At 43.3% G+C, this 18,738-nt stretch overlaps 1 protein-coding gene across 3 annotated transcripts in view; it reads left to right on the top strand.

The window, feature by feature from the left end:
- The window catches only part of LZTS2 (leucine zipper tumor suppressor 2), a 97,208-nt gene extending 80,892 nt beyond the window's left edge, over positions 1–16,316 (top strand). For 2 of the 3 annotated variants that reach the window (XM_054982610.1, XM_054982612.1), the window contains exons 3-6: positions 7,982–8,392; positions 8,732–9,322; positions 11,870–12,139; positions 13,396–16,316. In XM_054982610.1, coding sequence (XP_054838585.1) covers positions 8,012–8,392; positions 8,732–9,322; positions 11,870–12,139; positions 13,396–14,064 — 1,911 coding nt within the window. In that variant the 5' untranslated portion in view covers positions 7,982–8,011 and the 3' untranslated portion in view covers positions 14,065–16,316. The remainder of the gene's footprint in view (positions 1–7,981; positions 8,393–8,731; positions 9,323–11,869; positions 12,140–13,395) is intronic. The other variant, XM_054982613.1, reaches the window with a different exon arrangement.
- The last annotated feature ends 2,422 nt before the right edge of the window (positions 16,317–18,738 follow it).

The raw sequence follows: 18,738 nt of genomic DNA, 5'->3' as shown, positions 1-18,738 counted from the left end.
TCTCTGTTGGTGGTATGGCAGAAAAATAACCTAGAATCCTTCAGTGCCCCCCTCTCTCCACTCTCCACATTTTCTGTTCCATGTAGGTGGCTCTTGAAAAGGTTAGAGTGAATTAAGTTTGTTGCTCTTGCAGAAGAGGCAAATGTTCTGCTGGGAGGGATTAACAAAAGCATTGTATACAAAAGACAGGCCTGTAAGAGTTTCTCTCCATTTAGCATTGGTTGAATTGTCTGTGTGTGAGTTACAGACTTCAGCTGCAGAAAAGGAGACAGAATATGAGAGACAGTCTACCTTGCAGGAGCAATGGAACACTATTTATTACATATGTATCCTGTCATTCCTTCAAGAAGCATGGAGTGGAATACATAGTTCTTCTGTTTTCCATTTTATCCTTACCGTAGGTGAGGCCGAGAGAGTGACTGGCCCAGGAACATCCAGTGACCTGCATGGCCAAGTGGGGATTTGAACTTGTGGCTGCCTAACAGATACTCCTCACTGACCCCGAGTTCCTCACTATGGATGTAATAAAGTCTTCATTGAGCCTTATAGATAGTGATGGAATGGATGTTTGTTATCACTGCCTGCTATTCCTGCATTCCCTCATTGTCCCAGAAACTATGCGGTGGCGCTGTCTTAGCAAACAGCCAGAATAGTCTTTATGAAGGGAAAAGAGAATTAGCCCAACAGCCTTTCCTGGGTGAAAGGGCCAAGGAAAAAGCACTGCCTCTCTCCAGCTATGGGAAGAGTGCTCTAAGGGAGGTTGAACACTCGTGGGGCAGTTGCTACTGCTCCTTGGCAAGTGGCCTGTTACACCTCTGAAATAAAGTCCCTTAGCTTAACCCCAAGGGAGGTTTATTGCTGTGGAAGGAATGGGTGCTCCATGATCTCCCTTTCGTTCCATTTTTGTAACGTTTAGAACATTTGCTGCCCTTTGTACATAGCAGCAGTGTGTGGAAACTGCTTTGCCATGGCATTGCTGTGACATTTAAAGGCTCACCATCTTTGTGACTAGTCTAGTGGGGCTAGTTGTGTAGGTTGTTCCTATGACTCCTGATTCTGGCAGAATAACAATTATGTTGGCCCTTAATATGGAGCCTTGAAAACCAGCTTCTGTGCTGCTGGTGAAAATTTAAAAAGAGGAGTAAAAAAGAGGTGTAAAATTTCCAGAAACTTTGAAGGTGCGGAAGAAAAGAATGATTGAGGTGGAGGAATGGAAAATCCAAGCAATGTTTATTTTCTTATCAGATCTAACCTTTATTATTATAAAGGCCTAAATGTGTAACTGGTTCCACACAAAATGGTACCGTTTGGTATATTAATGAAATGTAAAAGTATATGGCAGCTTGTTAGGTGGTCTTGAGCCAGTCAGACACTCTCAGGTGAACCTACCTCACAGGGTTGCTGTGAGGAATAAAGTGGAGAAGAGGAGAATGATGTAAACTGCTCTAGGTTCCCCATTGTGGAGAAAAGCTAGGTATAAAATAAAAAATAAGTAAATAAAACCTAGTGTTATGGATGGAACAGCAGGCTGCAGCCTACAGTGCTCATACCTGTGCTGTTTGGGAAAATAGGGGGTGGGGGGAGAATAGAAACCATCAACAGTGTAGTAAATAAAAGGAAGATTTTATTATCTGAAAATAGAAATAGTCTCACCTTCATAAATTCATTAAGTCTTTAAGATGCCACAAAATTACTGTTTTAGTTTTTGCTGCAACACAATATGATATCTGCAGGAATATAATGATCTGTAGCACTTGTCGACAAGAGGCAGCTATTAAGTATTGATGGTATACCACAAGCAACAATTTTTTCCCACTTCTGATTTAAACAAACCCCAGTAGTGTGTTCCTTAGAGCATAGTGTTCAAAACTCAGTAAATCTGGATATTGAATTAAACTTACAATAACATTGATCTCGATGTATTGTCGAAGGCTTTCACGGCCGGAGAACGATGGCTGTTGTGGGTTTTCCGGGCTGTATTGCCGTGGTCTTGGCATTGTAGTTCCTGACGTTTCGCCAGCAGCTGTGGCTGGCATCTTCAGAGGTGTAGCACCAAAAGACAGAGATCTCTCAGTGTCACAGTGTGGACCTACATCTTTTCCACACTGTGACACTGAGAGATCTCTGTCTTTTGGTGCTACACCTCTGAAGATGCCAGCCACAGCTGCTGGCGAAACGTCAGGAACTACAATGCCAAGACCACGGCAATACAGCCCGGAAAACATTGATCTCTTTTATAGTGTAATCTCCATGGCACACAGTGAGTGTCATAGCAAATACGGAGAAAATAAACCACATTTTCATTTTAACAATATATTTTAAATATTCTACCATCTTAAGTATATTTCTCTAATCAGTTTCTTAAAGAGCAGTCACTGTATGTGATCAAGAGTTGTCCCCAATGCAGACAGTGGAATTTGCACAATGGGGCTACCATTTAGGTATCTGCTGAAACGGGAAGATCCGTTAATTTTGCAGTAGAATCTAAAGTTGTATATAAACTGGGGGGGGGGGGGACAACCACTTTGTCATGACATCTGTGTGTGCATTTTGCCAAAGTTCATCTGGCATTGTGGCTGGAGCAACAATGCATACCAAGACATCTGCCTGGATGTGCGTCGTTGGTAGTAACCTTAGTTTTCCTCAAGGCTTTACATCTTTAGCCTTCAGTCAGGGATATTCATTCCCTGTAGTCTTTCCTCGGAACAATGCTAACTGCTGCCTTCTTGCAAGCTGGCAGCCAGTTGGGTGAGGTGATTTGGTGGGGTGTGCAATGGTAAGCAGGGAGTAATCAGGATCCCGCTGCCCCCTATGAGTCTTCATGGGTCCCCCTTCTTCTGATTCTGAACTCTCATTTTTCTCTTTTAAGTTCAATCCATGTAAAGGGCAGGGGGCTTGCAAGCATTGGAACAAGTTTATTTTTTCACATTTTGCTTTTGCTTCTTGATTTGGTGTTTGGTGTTCCACACAGAGAGCAGTTTCTTTTATTTTCTGCTGAAGATGGAGAAATCTGAAGATAATATGAGAATTGTGCTTGCATGTACTGGAACTGTAATTACACAGTATTGTTCAATAATTCCATAATAGAAAGCATTTGAGGGACGGAAGGGCAACAAAAAGAAAATTTAAAATCTTATCTTAAAGGCTTTCTAAAAAGGGAAGATATTATGTAGAAGGTTGTTTCAATTCCCCCATTTCCTTTCTCCCTGAGGGGGAAAATGTCCCAGTGGAGGATGGGAAAAAATGAAAAACTATCTTCCCCCACAATGCATGTATGTTTTCCTCAAGGCTTTACATCTTTAATCCTCAGTCAGGGATGTTCCCTGTAGTCTTTCCTAGGAACAATGTTAACTGCTGCCTTCTTGCAAGCTCCTGCCATAATTATAGTACTGAATTTCATGAACCCCTCTCCCCACACTAAATTTGATGCTGGGGACATTCCCCATATAAAAGCAGGGCTCTGAAGAGACTCTAGCCATGAATTTCTGCTCTGGAATCGGGAATCTGTTGGTTCATACTGCATATATACAGGCTCACTAGTGCTGAATAGGAAACAACTAATATTGAGTCTTCCAGGAGCAGCTAATAAACAGCTAATGTAGAACTAGCTATGTAACAAAATTTGAAGGCTTTTCCTGGCAGAAAATACCTCAGTAAAATTGAACTTCCATGCAAACATACCCTTGACATCTTCACTGAGAGGGATGTGGAGTGAATAGAGATTGTAAACACCACAGCCTATTTTCCTGCTGCCTTTTTTAGTGAGTTTGGCTGGGCTGATACATTCCAGGTAACAACACATCACCACAAATGGAAGACTGTTTCTGGCCTTGCTCTAAGAGTTCTTTTCTCCTGTGTTTGGAAACTTATATCTCATAACTTGACACTGTGAAAATAGACTATCTAGAATAGAATACCAGTATTTCTGAGACTGGCACTAGCTTTTTGCAGTAAATATAATTTGAAACACAAGCGTTGCACTCTTTGGTCTTTTTCCTACTTACCCCTCTTCGCTTTGGAGGCTTCTTTTTCTCCTTTTAGCTGCCTTTGAACATCTCCTTCATTTAGCAACTTTAACAGACCTTTCCATAGACCCACGGCCTGGGAGAACGTGGAGTTGAAACCTGAGTTGGAACCTGGTCTGATCCCCCCCAGCAGTCAGCTTTGTGAGTTCCAGGCAGGCCAGGCACCTGCTGTCTCCGGAGAGAAGCCAACTCTGGGAGCTGGACTTTGAATTGGACACTGCTTGTGCACTCAGTTGGATGTGGACCCAGCTTGGCCCTGCTGAGTTGGTCTTTTAATTTTCTTTTGTTACAGGAGTGCCCAAGGAGTATTATTTTAAAAGGAAGGTGTGTGTGTTTGCGCAAATGTGTGAGTGCATGCACGTATTTGTGTGTAGGAGCATACTGATTAATGGAAATGAAAACAGATTAATCTCTTGAGTGGATATTGGGCAAACTGCTCTCTACCGAGGGTCTCAGAGAAGACTGTTTGAAATGTAATCTTTTATTTTCTTTTTAAAGAAGAAGCCAGTTTCTAGTTCACAGTATTATGGAAACAAGCTTGAAAATCATAGTTAAGCAACTAATGTCTGCCAAGTGAGTAGAAGCAAAATGTTTGTTGAGTCAAGCACTCAAAAGTAAATTCTGTCACTTTGAGAACCATCTATTCTTGCCATTTTAATAGCGTAGCTTTTATCTGTGTTATGCACAAAATTAAAAAACATTACATAGAAATAATATGACAGTAATATCATCACACCATACAAAATTGGATGAGGAAAGGTGGTTTTAGTTATGGTTATTTTCAGTTCAACACCTAACGTGTGCCTCTTTCTGGTCTTCCAAGAGTGGAGGCCAGAACACCGAACACGCTCACTGATGGTTCTGCCCCGGCCCCAGATAGTCAGTATTGCCATGACCCACCTGCCAGATGTGGTGGCATGGAAGGAACCCCTTTCCCCTTGCGTGGTGGAGATCGCGGGCCCATATGGGAAGCTTTGAGGGATGCAGCCGCCGGCAGGTCCCACCTGCCAGCCGTCCTTGGTGTCACCGACGGAACCCCTTCCCCCTGGTGCGTAGGAGACAGCCTGTCCCGTTGAACGGGAGTTTATGTATTTATTTTAAACATTGGTACCCTCTCTCTCTGCGGCTTGAGATGGCTTCAAACAAAACAATAAAAGAGTAGTAAGAATAAAGGACAGTTTAAAATAATGGTTTCATAACCATTCATTTAAAACACAGCAGCCCTACTGTAGAAACAAATGCCCACTCCAAAGGCTTTTTGAAAGAGGTAGGTTTTGTGTTCTCTTTGAAAGGCTGTGAGAAGAACCCATACAAGTCTGGGTCTTTTAAAAAAATATTTTTATTTCAATTATTAACAAAACTGTTTACAATACGAAATACAACATGGATAAATTTTTAAAAACTACATAACAGAGAAAGGTAAAACATGGAAAGACAAATTCAACTTGAATGATCTGATATATTTTGGATTATAGATTCAGGATTGTTTGGTATATTTTATTGGGAGGATATAGATTTTCTTTAGAAATGTATTCAAAAAAGGGGAACCATTTTTCCATAAAATTTGTTGTTTTGGGGAAATTTTCAGCTTGATAGATTCCATCATTGATTTTTTCAAATAAAAAATGGTCCCATCTTTTAGAATACCAACTGGTAATTGTTGGTACAGTATGTGATTTCCATTTTAAAGCAATTAAATTTTTTGCTGCCATTAAGAAGATATTGATGAGGTCTCGTCGAATTGGTGGGATCTCTATATCATCCCATTGATTCAGAAATATCAGCTCAGGTTTCTTTGGTATTTTGTAGCCAGTTAACAAAAAGATTTGGTGCAAGATTGTATTCCAGAATTCTTCTATGTAATGACATTTCCACCAACAATGTATATATGATCCTGTATCCCCACATCCTTTCCAACATAAAGATGAACTGTGAGAGTAAATAACTGCTAATTTTTTGGGTGTAAGATATCATCTTGTTAATATTTTATAGGACTGTGGTTTAATATTAACTGTTGATGAATTAAATATTTTAGAGGACCATAATATTTCCCATTGTTCTTTTGATAATATTTTGTCACAGTCTTGGTGCCATTTTGACTGATATGTTAAGGTTTTAAGTTTAATGTTTTGTAGCAAAATATTACAAATTTTGGAGATTACTCCTTTATTTGAAAGACCTTCCCTATCTATAATTTGTTCAAATGCAGTCTTTGGTTGTTTCATAATGTCCTTTAAGTTTATAGAAGAGGCTAGATTCTTTAATTGAAAATAAATAAACCATGATATATTACTATTAATTTTTTGCTCCAATTCTGGTTTATCTAGTAAGCCTTCTCGGGAGGCAATATCAGTTAGCCTTGTTATGTTGTTTTGGTTCCATTTTTTAGTGAATGTGGGTGAGAGACCCGGTGGAAACCAATCCTGAAAAAGAAAAGAAGAGAACCTGGAATATTTGGGGGTGATTTTATTTCTATAAGCATCCCATACTTTTAGGATAGCTGTAAAAAAGATGTTTTGTTTAGTGTTTGTGGGGCGAACGTGTTGTTTATTCCATAGAAGATCCTGAATGGATTCATTTTGTTGTGTGTTTTGTAAAAGGTTGATCCAATCCATATGATCTTCCTTCTGCATTATAGAAATTACATTTTTTAATCATGCAGCTTTTTGATAGAGATCAATATCTGGGAAATTAAAGCCTCCTTGTGTGTTTTTTAATCTTAGTGTTGTAAATGCAATTCTTGGATGTTTATCTTGCCACAAAAATTTATTGAAGAAGGTTTGCCATTGTTTTAAAAGTTTTGGTGGGATTAATATTGGAATTGTTCGAAAGAGAAAAATTAACTTGGGAAGTGCAAATGATTTAATTAGATGGTATCTATCATACAATGATAATTGTTTTTTATTCCAGTCACTTAATTCTGCTCTTATTTTAGCCATTTTATCTATGTGATTTAACTTTAGTAACTGGTTGAGGTCAGATGGTAAGATTATACCCAGATATGGTAGTTTTTTTTTGGTTCCCACTGGAATTTATATATGTGTTTAATATTCAATTGAGTTGCAGTTGTTGTGTTTAAAGGAAGTATGTTTGACTTGGTGTAGTTTACTTCTAAACCTGAAATTTGACCAAATAAACTTAAAAGATTTGATAAGTGTTGAAGCGATAGCAAGTCGGGGTCTTTAGAGGGAGGCAGTTCCATAAATTCACATCAGTTGTGGCTGATGTCCTGCTGTGTGTCCGGACTGTTTTATTCATCTTAAGTACCACTCTTCTCTTCCTAGAAACTCAGGATGACATACATGATTCTCATTTCCATGCTATTCTCTAAACAACTCTTGTGAGGCTAGGTAGACTAATGTCACCTAAACACCTTTTTGGCAAAATGAGGGTTTGAGCCCAGGTCTCCCCAGTCCTGCTGCTACTTTCTACTGCACTAGCTCTCTGGATGTTTATAGCTAATATGGTGTGCACAATGTAAACAGCGGGTATTGCCTAGTGGTAGATGCCTGAGAGCCAGTGTGGCATAGTAGTTAATGTTAGATTAGGGTCTGGGAGACTTTAATTCAGATCTGTACTCTTAGAACAGTTACTGTTTCTTAGCCTAACTTACCTCAGGACTTGGAGGCCCATGTAGACCTCTCTGAGCTCATTGAAGAAAAGGAGGGATGAAAAATGTACTGGATAGATAGGAGCAGGACTGGTTCTTCCTTGACCCTTTGCAGCTTCTGGCCAGCTGACAGTTAGAGCAAAATTCTTTTATTTTTCTTATCTTTTTTTAATCATTGTGTATTGAAACATTCTATTTTTCAAAATGCCATTTAGCTCTCCCTATACTCCTAATCCATACCCATGTCATTAAACTACAGAGACAGAAGTTAGTCTAAGCAAAGGTCTATGAGGTATCATCATCTCCCCCGCTCCCATTCTCAGTAGCCATTTCTTCTCTCTTTCAGGCCACTTGCAAAGCCTCCTCTGTGGACATCATGGCCATAGTGCAGACCCTGCCCATCTCCATTGAGTCTTCCTCTGAAGGGGCTGCCCAGCTCCACTCAGGTGCCTGCTCACCTCCTGCAGCAATGGGCAGTGTCAGTAGCCTCATCTCAGGTAGGCCTTGCCACAAGGCCACAACAGAGTTCACCCCCTTCCGTCTGCCAGGAGGTGCTGGCTCCCAAGAGCCCCTGTGCCAGGGGCTCCCTGCCAAGAAAGTCAGCTATGCTTATGGCAGTGAAGAGGATTGGGCTGAAGCTGTATCTCCCATAAGCCCCTGTAGTGATACAGAGGACTTGCAGGATGACAAGCCTCAAGTTGGCACCATCCGCGGACCTCCCCCCAAGCTGGTGCCCGTCTCGGGGAAACTTGAGAAGGTAAGAAGGGGTGGCAGCTTGCTAGAGCAAGATGATGGGCTGTTGAAAAACATTATGCTTCACCGCCTGCCTCACCAGTGAAAGGCCTACTAGCTCATTTTGGTCAGCTCCTTCAAAATTCTGCCTTTGAGAGAGAGAAATATTTATTGGAAGTATGTAGTTCTTCTTAAATCAATCATAATGTTGGTGACTAAACAATTGTTTCTCTCCCTCTTCCCCTGCAGATGGTGTATACAAAGATAAAAATTGAGTTTGTCAGTGAGAATTTCATATCTGTGATTTAACCTTCCAGTGTCAAGGCCTGAACTTACTCACTTGTGCCCTTGTATTATTTTTCAGAACATGGAGAAGACGCTAATCCGCCCAACTGCCTTCAAGCCTGTCATGCCCAAGAACCGCAACCCCCCACTGCACGGGCACTTGGCTCTGCGGCCTGGTACCTCAGTGCTCTCTGAGAGCCAGGCTAGCCTGGCTCAGCTCTTTGGAGGCTCCTCCACAGGGAGTACTGAGAAACACAACTCCCTGAGCTGCCGCACGAGCTCCCACTCGGGAACAATGTCTGACTCGGGACGCAATTCCCTTTCAAGCCTGCCCACATACAGCACTGGTTGCAGCCAACAAATGGAGCCAGTAAGCATCTCTATGGGCCACATAAACCTCGACAGTCATGGCAGTAGCAGTTCGCGGGGCCTCACTGGTCCTTCAAACTCAGACAGTGGACGGTCATCGTCAAGCAAGAGTACAGGCTCTCTGAGTGGCCGTGGGCACCCGTCCTCTGACAGTGGCTCATGTGGTGGGCGCTCACCTGTGCACAGTGGTGCTGATGAAACCCTTCTTGTTCATGAACTTGAGGAGAAACTGCGGGAACGGGAAGCTGAACTACAGCATTTGAGAGAGAGCTTGGATGAGAACGAGGTGGCCATTTGCCAGGTAATCAGCAGGGGGTGCCCATTCGCTCTTCTTCATGCAGAGAGGCTGATAACAGCAAAAGAAACTCCTGTAAGTCTCCAGATAGGAGATTTATTCTATTTTCACATGAATGCTTCCTTTATGGGACTGCTCTTGCTTGCGCTTAGGACAGCAGCAGCATCTTATTTTGCTAAGTTTTCTTATCTCACTAGGTTTTCTTATGCAAGTGATGTAGGACAATGATGTGGGTTTTCTGGAAAAACTAGAAATGGAATACTTTCTGGGGGGAAAATGGATGTTTTTAAATTTTTTTTTTAGAGAATTTGGGGGGGGGGGAATACGTCCAGTGCCCTAAGCAGAGCATGGTTTCATTTAGCTTGTTTATTTAAACTTTCATTTCATCCACCCTGAGCCTGCGAAAGCGGGGAGGGCAGAATATAAATATAATAAATTAAATTAAATTAAATTAAATTAAATTAAATTAAATTAGTAAACAAGTGTAAACAAGTAGCAACTCAAATCTGAAATGAAACCTTTGTTTAGGAAAGAAAATCAAGTGTGTTTTAAATATTATATTCAAACAAATGCAAAAGTTTTGTCTGGAAATTATTTTTATTGCAATAATACATGTAAACATGTAAAGACAATATAGCATCTACATTTGTTACATTGTTTTAAATTTAAGAAAAAAACTGGAAGCATTGAAAACTGTTGACACGCTAATTTCAGCACACCTGTAGAACTATGCATGATATCCTATGCCATGGTTTTCCGCTCATCTTTTTCAGCAGAATTTCATTCTTTTCTGTGAGGTCACCTCAATTTTAGTCACTCTGTGTAACATCACTTCTGTTACTTGTTAGTTTAACATCAGATTCGTGATTACCATATCTCTTCTACCATGTTGGAGCAGATATATAAATAAGAATCTTAGGTTTGGTTTCATTTGATGCACATAGCCAATCAAGTGAATTCATAACTTCATTTTTTATTTAGATTATTATTTGTATTTGTGATCTCACCCATTATAAATCAATAAAACATACATGTACATTCTCACAAAATCCCTAGGGATAATCACCTGAAGAATATTAATCACAACGTTGACAGTGCCGTTGTAAGCAGAGTTACACTCTTCTAAGTGCATTGAAGGAAAGGGGCTTAGAGTGGTGTAAATCTGCTTAAGATGGCACTGTGGAACTGTCATGTCTGCTTTAGTTGGTGCCGGCAATATAATTCTACTGTTAATTTTCTGAAATAAAGAGTATGTAGAAATGGCAAAATAAAGCAATAGAATTTTTTATTTTTTTTTTCCATTTCAGAAAATGTTCGCCCTACATCTCTGGTAGGCATATGGTAGAGCTGGTAGATTTTTATTTAATCGATAGCATATGTGAGTTCCCTTTGGGTGCAGACAGGGTCAACATCAGCAGCTTCTGATGCCCGTCTGCTTGCTTGTGAGCCCTTTTACCATCCATGCTCCTACACTGCTTAGTGCTGCCAAGGGAAGAAGGATGTGCGGGTGGTGCGCAGAGACACTGCTGCCAGTCACATGCTGTCCTCACATGGGTGGCTGAAGGGGAGAGGCAGGCAGGCAGGCAGACAAGGTGATGGGTCCTCAGGCATACTCTTGGTTTTGGTGAGCTCTGGGCAGAATCCGCACCCGTGTCTTTGGGGAGTGTGTGGATTCTCATCCCAAGGTGCAGTGAGTATTGTTGATTAGTCTGGCAGCACTACATGCTGGGAATGGTAGTCTTAGCAGCCTATCTTTGTTCTCAGAGTGAGGTGGGCCATCCCATTTGCTAAAACCCACAAGCTGCTTCATTAAATGCTGACAAAACATAATGCTAATAGAGCATTGTTGTGCATATTGTGTCATAAATTTCATTGCACTTATTTCCCAAGTGGGGCGGGGGGGGGAGCGTTAATAGCAATTTATTTTATTTACTTCATTTATACCCCACCTTTTTCACAGACTCAGAGTGGTTTACAAAATATAAAAACAATTCAGTCAGACATGGTAGGACTAGAATTACAGATTTAGAAAACAATGCAAAGAGAAAATTGTCTACACTTTGTTAAATAGCTTAATCTGTATTACCTATTATTTCTATTGCTGGGAGACCCCTGTGGTGCAAGATCTATATGCTTGCCAAATTGGCCAATAGATACTTTTCTCTAGTTTTCTCACCAGTTTACCCTGTTCATCTTCTCCATATTCTTCATCTGTGGTCCCCTTCTCCATCTGTAACATTTTCTGTGTCCCTTTCCAGTTGATCTCCTTGCATCCTCTTCTTGTGTGAGCATCCCTGTTCAGCTGTCTGCTTCCTCTGTGATGCAGAATCCTGTGAAGAACAGAAACTGCAGTATCTTTTAGTTCCTTTTTTACACAAAGAGGAAGGCAGAAAATAATTTCTGTCTCCTAAAGGTAGACAGTTCAGTTGTACGACAAACCCTCTGGGCATAGCTCACATGGGCACAGCCTGGTGATGCACCAGGAGCTGGCTAACTGCATACCAGGTAGCTGCCCTTTTGGTTCCAACCAGGTGCTTTTTCTCCTCAATCCAGGTGTATGAGGAAAAGCAGAGGCGCTGTGAGGAAGAGATGGAAGAGTTACGGCAGGGTTACACTGTCAAGCTCCAGCAGGCAGCACAGAAAGCGCAGCGAAGCCAGCAGGTGCTGCAGCTCCAGATCTTCCAGCTACAGCAGGAGAAGAAGAAACTCCAGGAGGATTTTGCGCAGCTGCTGGCAGAGCGCGAGTTGCTGGAGAAACGTTGTGCTTCCTTTGAGCGAGAACACACAGAGTTGGGGCCTCGGCTGGAAGAGACCAAATGGGAGGTGAGCTGTGCTGGAAGAAAGAGGGGTTGGCATAGTTACAGTCTTTTCAGAGGATCCTGCTGGGAGTTCAGTTTCAAAGCCAGATAACCAGAGGGGTGTATCATTAGCAGCCTTAAAATCTCCACTCACTCAGTTGCCTCTTACTTCTCTCCCTTCTAGCCACTGAAGACCTCTCCTATGCTTTCCCTCTTTCTACAGGGGTTTCCCACCATGAGTAGCTCCTTTCTAACTTGCTGCATGGCAGACCTTTTCAACATAGGCTATTTGTCCCAGGTTTGAGTGGTTGGGATGTGTCTGTTTCAACCTCCACACAACATTGTGGTGCATTTGTGCACTTACTGGGTTTTCCCTGGCTTTTCTTCAGTCTTTCCCAAACCTGCCTTGCTGTGAAGTTTGGGAAAGATTGCAGCAGAGCCTGAGTGGCTGCTGTGTGGGCAAGAAAGTTTGGGTTTTCCCAGTCCTGCCTACACAGAAATCATTTTCCTTTCCCCGGTCCCTGACGTGATAGTGGTGGTGGGTGTGTTCTGAGTGTTTTGAAGGCTTCTTAAAATTAGAAGCTTGACATATCAGTATAATGGCTTATTGTTATGTCAATTACTGGTTAAAAAGAGGCTCTGAGAAAGGACCCCCTCCCTGTAGTATATGTGGGGTGGGAAATGGCCACCACAGGAATGGAGGGAGGGAAAAGTAGTGAAAACCACCGCCTGGAAGCTCTATTGCTGCTGTGCTGCATTGGCAGCCCCAGCAATAATGGATCTTCCAAAAGAACGCATTGTTATGTGGAAACTGTCCCCAGTCTCGTGGGATGAATTATTTCGACTTGGTGGGTTTTGGAAATTACTGCTGTCAGGCTTTTTATGCCTCTTGCAAATCTTCAAATTCTCATTCTGCCCCTCTTGGACTTGATTATGATGCCCCCTCAGAAGATGTTCAGTGATGGATAACAAGGCATGGCTTGTATGTGTTTCTAGGGAAAAGAGAGCTTTCCATTTAATAGAATCTCCATGAAACAAACCGTTCTGTGTTAGGGAGAATTACCATTGGCACGGGACTCAATCCACTGGGACTAAAAAGCTCTTGGATGTCCCTTTCAATACCTTCTGCTTCTGTCCTAGCCCTTGGGATCTTGCTTTTTTAGTTCTACAGCCTGTTTGAGTTAGAGTACAGCAGCTAATCTCTTCCTTCTCCGGTGACAGAATCTGGGCCTTGGTTCTGGCTTCTTTCTAGTTAACTGAAGCATCTCTGCCTCTCACCAGGTATGCCAGAAGTCAGGTGAGATCTCACTACTAAAACAGCAGCTGAAGGAGTCCCAGGCGGAGGTGGTTCAGCGGGGCAACGAGCTCGTGCTGTTAAGGGCTCAGCTGAGGGAAGCACGGGCTGAGCTGCAAGCTAGTGAGGAGCAGGTGTTGGGGTTGCAGGAGGTGGCCCGCACCAAAGTTTTGGAGTTGGAAGTCTGTGCCAATGAGCTGGCAAGGCGCAAGAGTGAAGCGGAGCTGCTGCGTGAGAAGTTGGGGCGCTTGGAGCGTGAGCTGGATGGACTGCGTAGTGCCAGTGGAGATCTCTGTCCCTTGCTGGCTGAATGTGACGAGGCAAAAGTCCAGCGGCAGGCAGCAGACACCCTGCATGGTTTGCGTGCCCAGGCTGAACGGCTACGTGTGGAGTTGCTGAGTGAACGGCGGCGTGGTGAAGAGCAACGGGAGTCTTTCCATGCAGAGCGCATTACCTGGCAGGGTGAAAAGGACCGGGTCATCCGCTATCAGAAACAACTGCAACATAATTACATCCAGATGTACCAGCACAACCGTGATTTGGAACGCCAGCTGCGCCATCTCAGCCTTGAACTTGAGGCCCGGGACATGGATGAGTATGAGATGCATGGTGGTGAAGGAATCTGCTTCGAAGAGATTGCCGCTACTGAGATCTGAGTGTGCCTGGTGAAGGCCTAGCAAAGGAGCCACCCTGCCATAAGAGATTCTGGAACTGAGATTGGAACATGCTCAGTAGGGACCCCCCTCTGCCTTGTGGAATTAAGAAGGGAGTCCAGCGGTGGAGGGAATTGCCTACTATACAAGCACAGTCAATAGTCCCAGTGGGTAGCACTTGTTCCATTACATAACAGGGTTAGAGATCCAGTATGAGAGAACCCTATCTAGCTCAAAAAAAAATTCACTGCCATTGAGATGTGCCTAGAGACTATAGGCAGCTTGGGTTGCTCCCTGGGAGCATGGGACCACCTGACAAAAGATACGCTCCTTGGACAGAAGGTAGCAGCAGCTCTGTTATCTCTTTTCACTTCATACTTTGGGGAACAGCACTTCTGAGTAGCCTTTGCTACTCATGGTTGCTGGCTGTTGTAGCAGCAGGCACTATCACTTTCCTCCTATTCAACGGCTGGAGATAGGCTTAAGGTGAGGAGGGGTGGGCTTTGGTTAGCTTTTTTTTTCATTTATGAAGTAACCCAATTGGCCCTCAGCCTCCACTGGCTGGGCATTAAGCTGAATTGACTCATAAGTGTGTTAACAACCAGTTAGCTGCTGATTCATTTAGTTTATGGGAGGAAATTAGCATCTCCTGCTTTGAGACCTGATGGATGGAGAAACTGGGTGCTGTTCTTTGAACTTCAGGCCAGTTCTGGGCTGAGCGGACAGTATGCTAAATAGAACCTATTTTTTTTTAAAAAAAACAACCCTTAATTCTGTTCCAAGAATTGTATCCTGTATAGGTTATGCAAATAAAACAGGTTTCCGTATATTTGATTATTTTGCATACAGCAGGGGTAGAAGTGTGACTTCTGCCAATTACCCCTTCCCACCCTCAGTCCAGGGGCAGACTGGCCACTGTGGCCACTGTGACTTTTCCTTGTGGGCCAGTGTCCCCTCCCACCTGGGCAATCCTCATGCCATAAGGCAGAGGCAGTGCCCAGTCTGCTCAAGCCAAATGCAATGAGAACAAGTTGTCTCCTGTACCACCTGAGCCTCAGAAGGCAAGGGGGAGGCAGGCTGCATTTCCCTCTTTTAGGAGGGGGCATGAATGCTTCATGCAGCTCCCTTTTACAGGGCCATTTCCCCCTTTTCAATCCACCCCTGCCTCAATTTGCCTCTCATTCCATCCTTGATTGTACCCTGTTCCCCAGGAATAGCATTTTGGGAAATCAAATGGACTGTGGTGGGAAATGGGAATACAAGAAAGTTCTGTTTCACTGAGGTTTCACTTTCCATTAGCAGAAAATTTAGTCTTCTCCAGCCTAATAGTTGTGAAGTGTAAGATGCTTTGCAGGCTGCTGAACCCCCCCCCCCAAAAAAAACCTTTCTAATCCGCTGATTCTGGAGGTTCTGGTTCTGCCCACACTTCCAAAGTCCATTAACAGCCAGAACGATAAGAAATGAAAGAACCAAAATTGATTCTCAGGATGCTGAATTTTGGTCCTAAATTCTGTGGGGGGGTTTTCTGTGCTTGCGTGCAGTGTCAAAATAATGGAAGTTCTGGCCTCTCCTGTCCTGTGGAAGCAGGGTTAAAAGCCAAATTTATCCTGGCCTCTGGGATGGCTGCGTGGTAGATTCTGGGATGTGTCTTATTTTAAAGGGACCTGTGCTGTTCATGAGAGAGATTCCATTACTGACTGCTCATTGAGTAATTCCCCTGCACACTTGAGGTTACCCTAATTTTCTACCCCACTTCCATTTCATTACTTTCCCCCAAGGATTATTTTTATAAGACCTACCTGAACATTTGAATTCCAGCTAGGTGTAGGACATTGCTTGAACTGTGATTTCTGAAAGTTGAGAATGTCTTTGCCCTTCATATATTGCCTGGATCTGCCCATTATCTTGAGGTGTTGAGACTTCTGTCAGGGCTTCATGCTGTTTGCCAGTCATGCATCTCTCAACACCCTACTGCATGTGGCCAGGGGATACATCACTTCTTGGTTGGGAATCTGCCTGCGTCTTTCCCCCATTCCCTGCAGGCTCCACAGTTGCTTGAGTCTGTTTCAGGTTCCCTTCTCATGCTGTCCATGTTGATTCCCCCTCAGGTTTGTTTGGCAGAGTGCCCTGCTGAGAGGAGTGCTGACTTCCTTTTCCTTGGAATGAAATGGACAAGCTGGTGCCCCTTTATTTGTTCCCAGAACTCCCATTCTCCAACTATCTGTTTCCTTCCATACCAGAGCTCCTTACTGAATCAGACTTGGTTATTTGAGTACTAGGCCCCTGTGTTGCAGTCCTTTCTGCCTTCTATAGGGCAGTGTTCAGCTCTTTGGCTTTAGTTTTGCTTAATCTGAATAACTGAACATGAAAGTCACACTATCTAGTGGACCTGAGTACATAGCTCCATCCTGTGAAAAGTCTGGCAATTCATCTCTACTTAAGCCAGGTTTATTGGCTATTTTGGCTTGTAACTCACTTTCCTGCCTTCACCTTGAAGTGGTAAGTGACCTTCTTTGCAGATGGGCTCATCTTCAGAGAACAGCATTCCTATCACCTGTATCCTCTCCTGCCTAGCTAGAGGATTCTGGTGCCCACTGGCTTCTTGACAAGTATTGTGAGCAGTTTTAGGCATTCCTGTATTGCCCTGTAGGGTGTGTCCAGAGGTGAAGGGTCATTTTTGTCTTCTGAGGTGGAGAAAGGCCTTTTCCAGAGGACATGACAAAGCAATCCAGTACCTCATAGGGACCAAAATGCCCCCTGTTGGAGAAGTGTAGCCTTTTTCTTCAGGCTGACTAAATGAGGAAAATGCATGTATATCCTTGTAGGTACCAAGAAGGTGAAGGGTAGAACTAGCTTGGACCTAGTATACCTGAGCCCTGGGCCCTCAGAATAGGATTGAGTTGTTACTCCATCCATCCAGAACAAGACACAGAACTCCGCAGACGTGGCTTTGAGTGTCCATGACATCTCACCTTATGCTGTGCCCCACCCCCAGCCACCCTATATACAGTGAATGCTTTATGTACCCACCATGCCAAGTTAGCTAGATGTTAGCCCATTCCCTCTGGCAGTGTAAACAGGGAAACTTCTCCTATAGTGGTAGTGAGCTGATTGCAGACCAAGCTTAGCTGGGCATTTTGTTTAGGCCAGTCAGAATAGCAGTGCTGATGCTGGGGTAGGATGTCTGATATTAGCCATGCTGGGCTAACCTTAGCTTTAGCACCTCCTTTTACTCTGCATGCAGAAGACTGGAGATTTTGATGGCTTGAGTGGTGTCAGGAGGATGCATAGCAGTTCTTTATGTACGTTTAGCCAGCTTGCCAGGGATCTTCCATGCTAATTTAGGAGATTTCCCACAAGAAGAAGCACAAGGAGATTTCCCACAAGAGGCAATCCTCACCCACCTCCTCCTTTAGCCACTTTTGCACCCTACTGCCTACAGCTACTGGAGAATGTGGAGTAGGCGGGGGCACACATCACTAGACCAAAGGAAAAGCTTGGTGCGTGTCATTTTTGTGACTTTTGCTGACCTGTCCTGTCTTTCCCCCCACTACCCCTAACTTTTGGCACCACTTTGTGTTTCTTTTTTTTTTACTTTTATTTTCTGAAATTGTATATTTTCCAAGCTGTGTAAATTTCTTGTACAAACCAAAAGAAAAGTGTGAATTAAAAAAGAAAAGACACTTCTGTGTTTTTAAGAAAAGCCACGTAGTCATTTGATTTGTGGAGGGAGGTATGGGACACTGAGGTTGGAATGGGTTGGAAGTGTTCAGATGGAGGAGGAGGTAAATCAAGTGCCTAGGGCAGAGAGGGAGGGCTCAGGCCCTTCTTCAAACTGGGGGCTGCTTTGCACTCACACACCTAACATTTTTGAGCTGTATAGAAGCTTGTGTCCAAGTGCACTTCGCATTGCTGCCACAGCCTTGTGTAAAATGTCTAGCAGTGGCTCCAAGGGAAAAGCAGTCACTCTGTTTCTCAGAACTCAAGCATCTGATTCTCAAATAGCCATTTCCATTCAAGACAGAGAAGACAACAGGATTATCCCTTTCCTTCTGCAGATGTCTATGTTAGGCAGCAGCCTTCATGTGCTTGAAAGCTGCCACAAGGACATCAGTGCCCCCAGTCTGGAAATCTGCTGCTGCTGCTCCCATTATAGGATTTCAGAAAAGGCTACAGAGAGCAAAGTGTTCCTTGTCCCTCTGGCTCTCCATTCCCTGCTGGTTAGTATGGTAATTAGAGTAATGGTAATTAGAATGTGGCTTGATGGAAATGGTGATCATCTGCTTTGCCTTACTGGTACTGCTGTCAGCTCGATCCTGCCTTTGTATGGATTTACTATTATAATTACCATTATAATTTCATTGGAAAGAATTGTGACAATGTAAAGACTAGGTTCCTGCTTTTATTATCTGGCTGGACCTAGGATTCCTGCTTCTTTGGGGGGCGGGCAGATCCCCTACTCATTTGCAGATGTCTGGGTAAACATATGTAAGTTCAAAAGTGTGCCATAGTCTGTGGACATGAACTGGATTTTTAAAAAGTGGTTGTGGTGGTACCAGCTCTACCAGGTACTGATGTTCTTTGTAGCTCATCCCTCTGGCTTCCATTAGTTGAGGCTGAGTTTCATCCACTCGCAGGAGAGAGTAAGATGAAGTTCTCCATGTCGTCGTTTTCCCA

The sequence above is a fragment of the Eublepharis macularius genome, chromosome 6 (genome assembly GCF_028583425.1).
Source record: "Eublepharis macularius isolate TG4126 chromosome 6, MPM_Emac_v1.0, whole genome shotgun sequence".
Taxonomy (NCBI): Eukaryota; Metazoa; Chordata; class Lepidosauria; order Squamata; family Eublepharidae; genus Eublepharis; species Eublepharis macularius.
The sequence above is the reverse complement of the archived record's forward strand: the minus strand, read 5'-3'. Positions and strand labels throughout refer to the sequence as shown.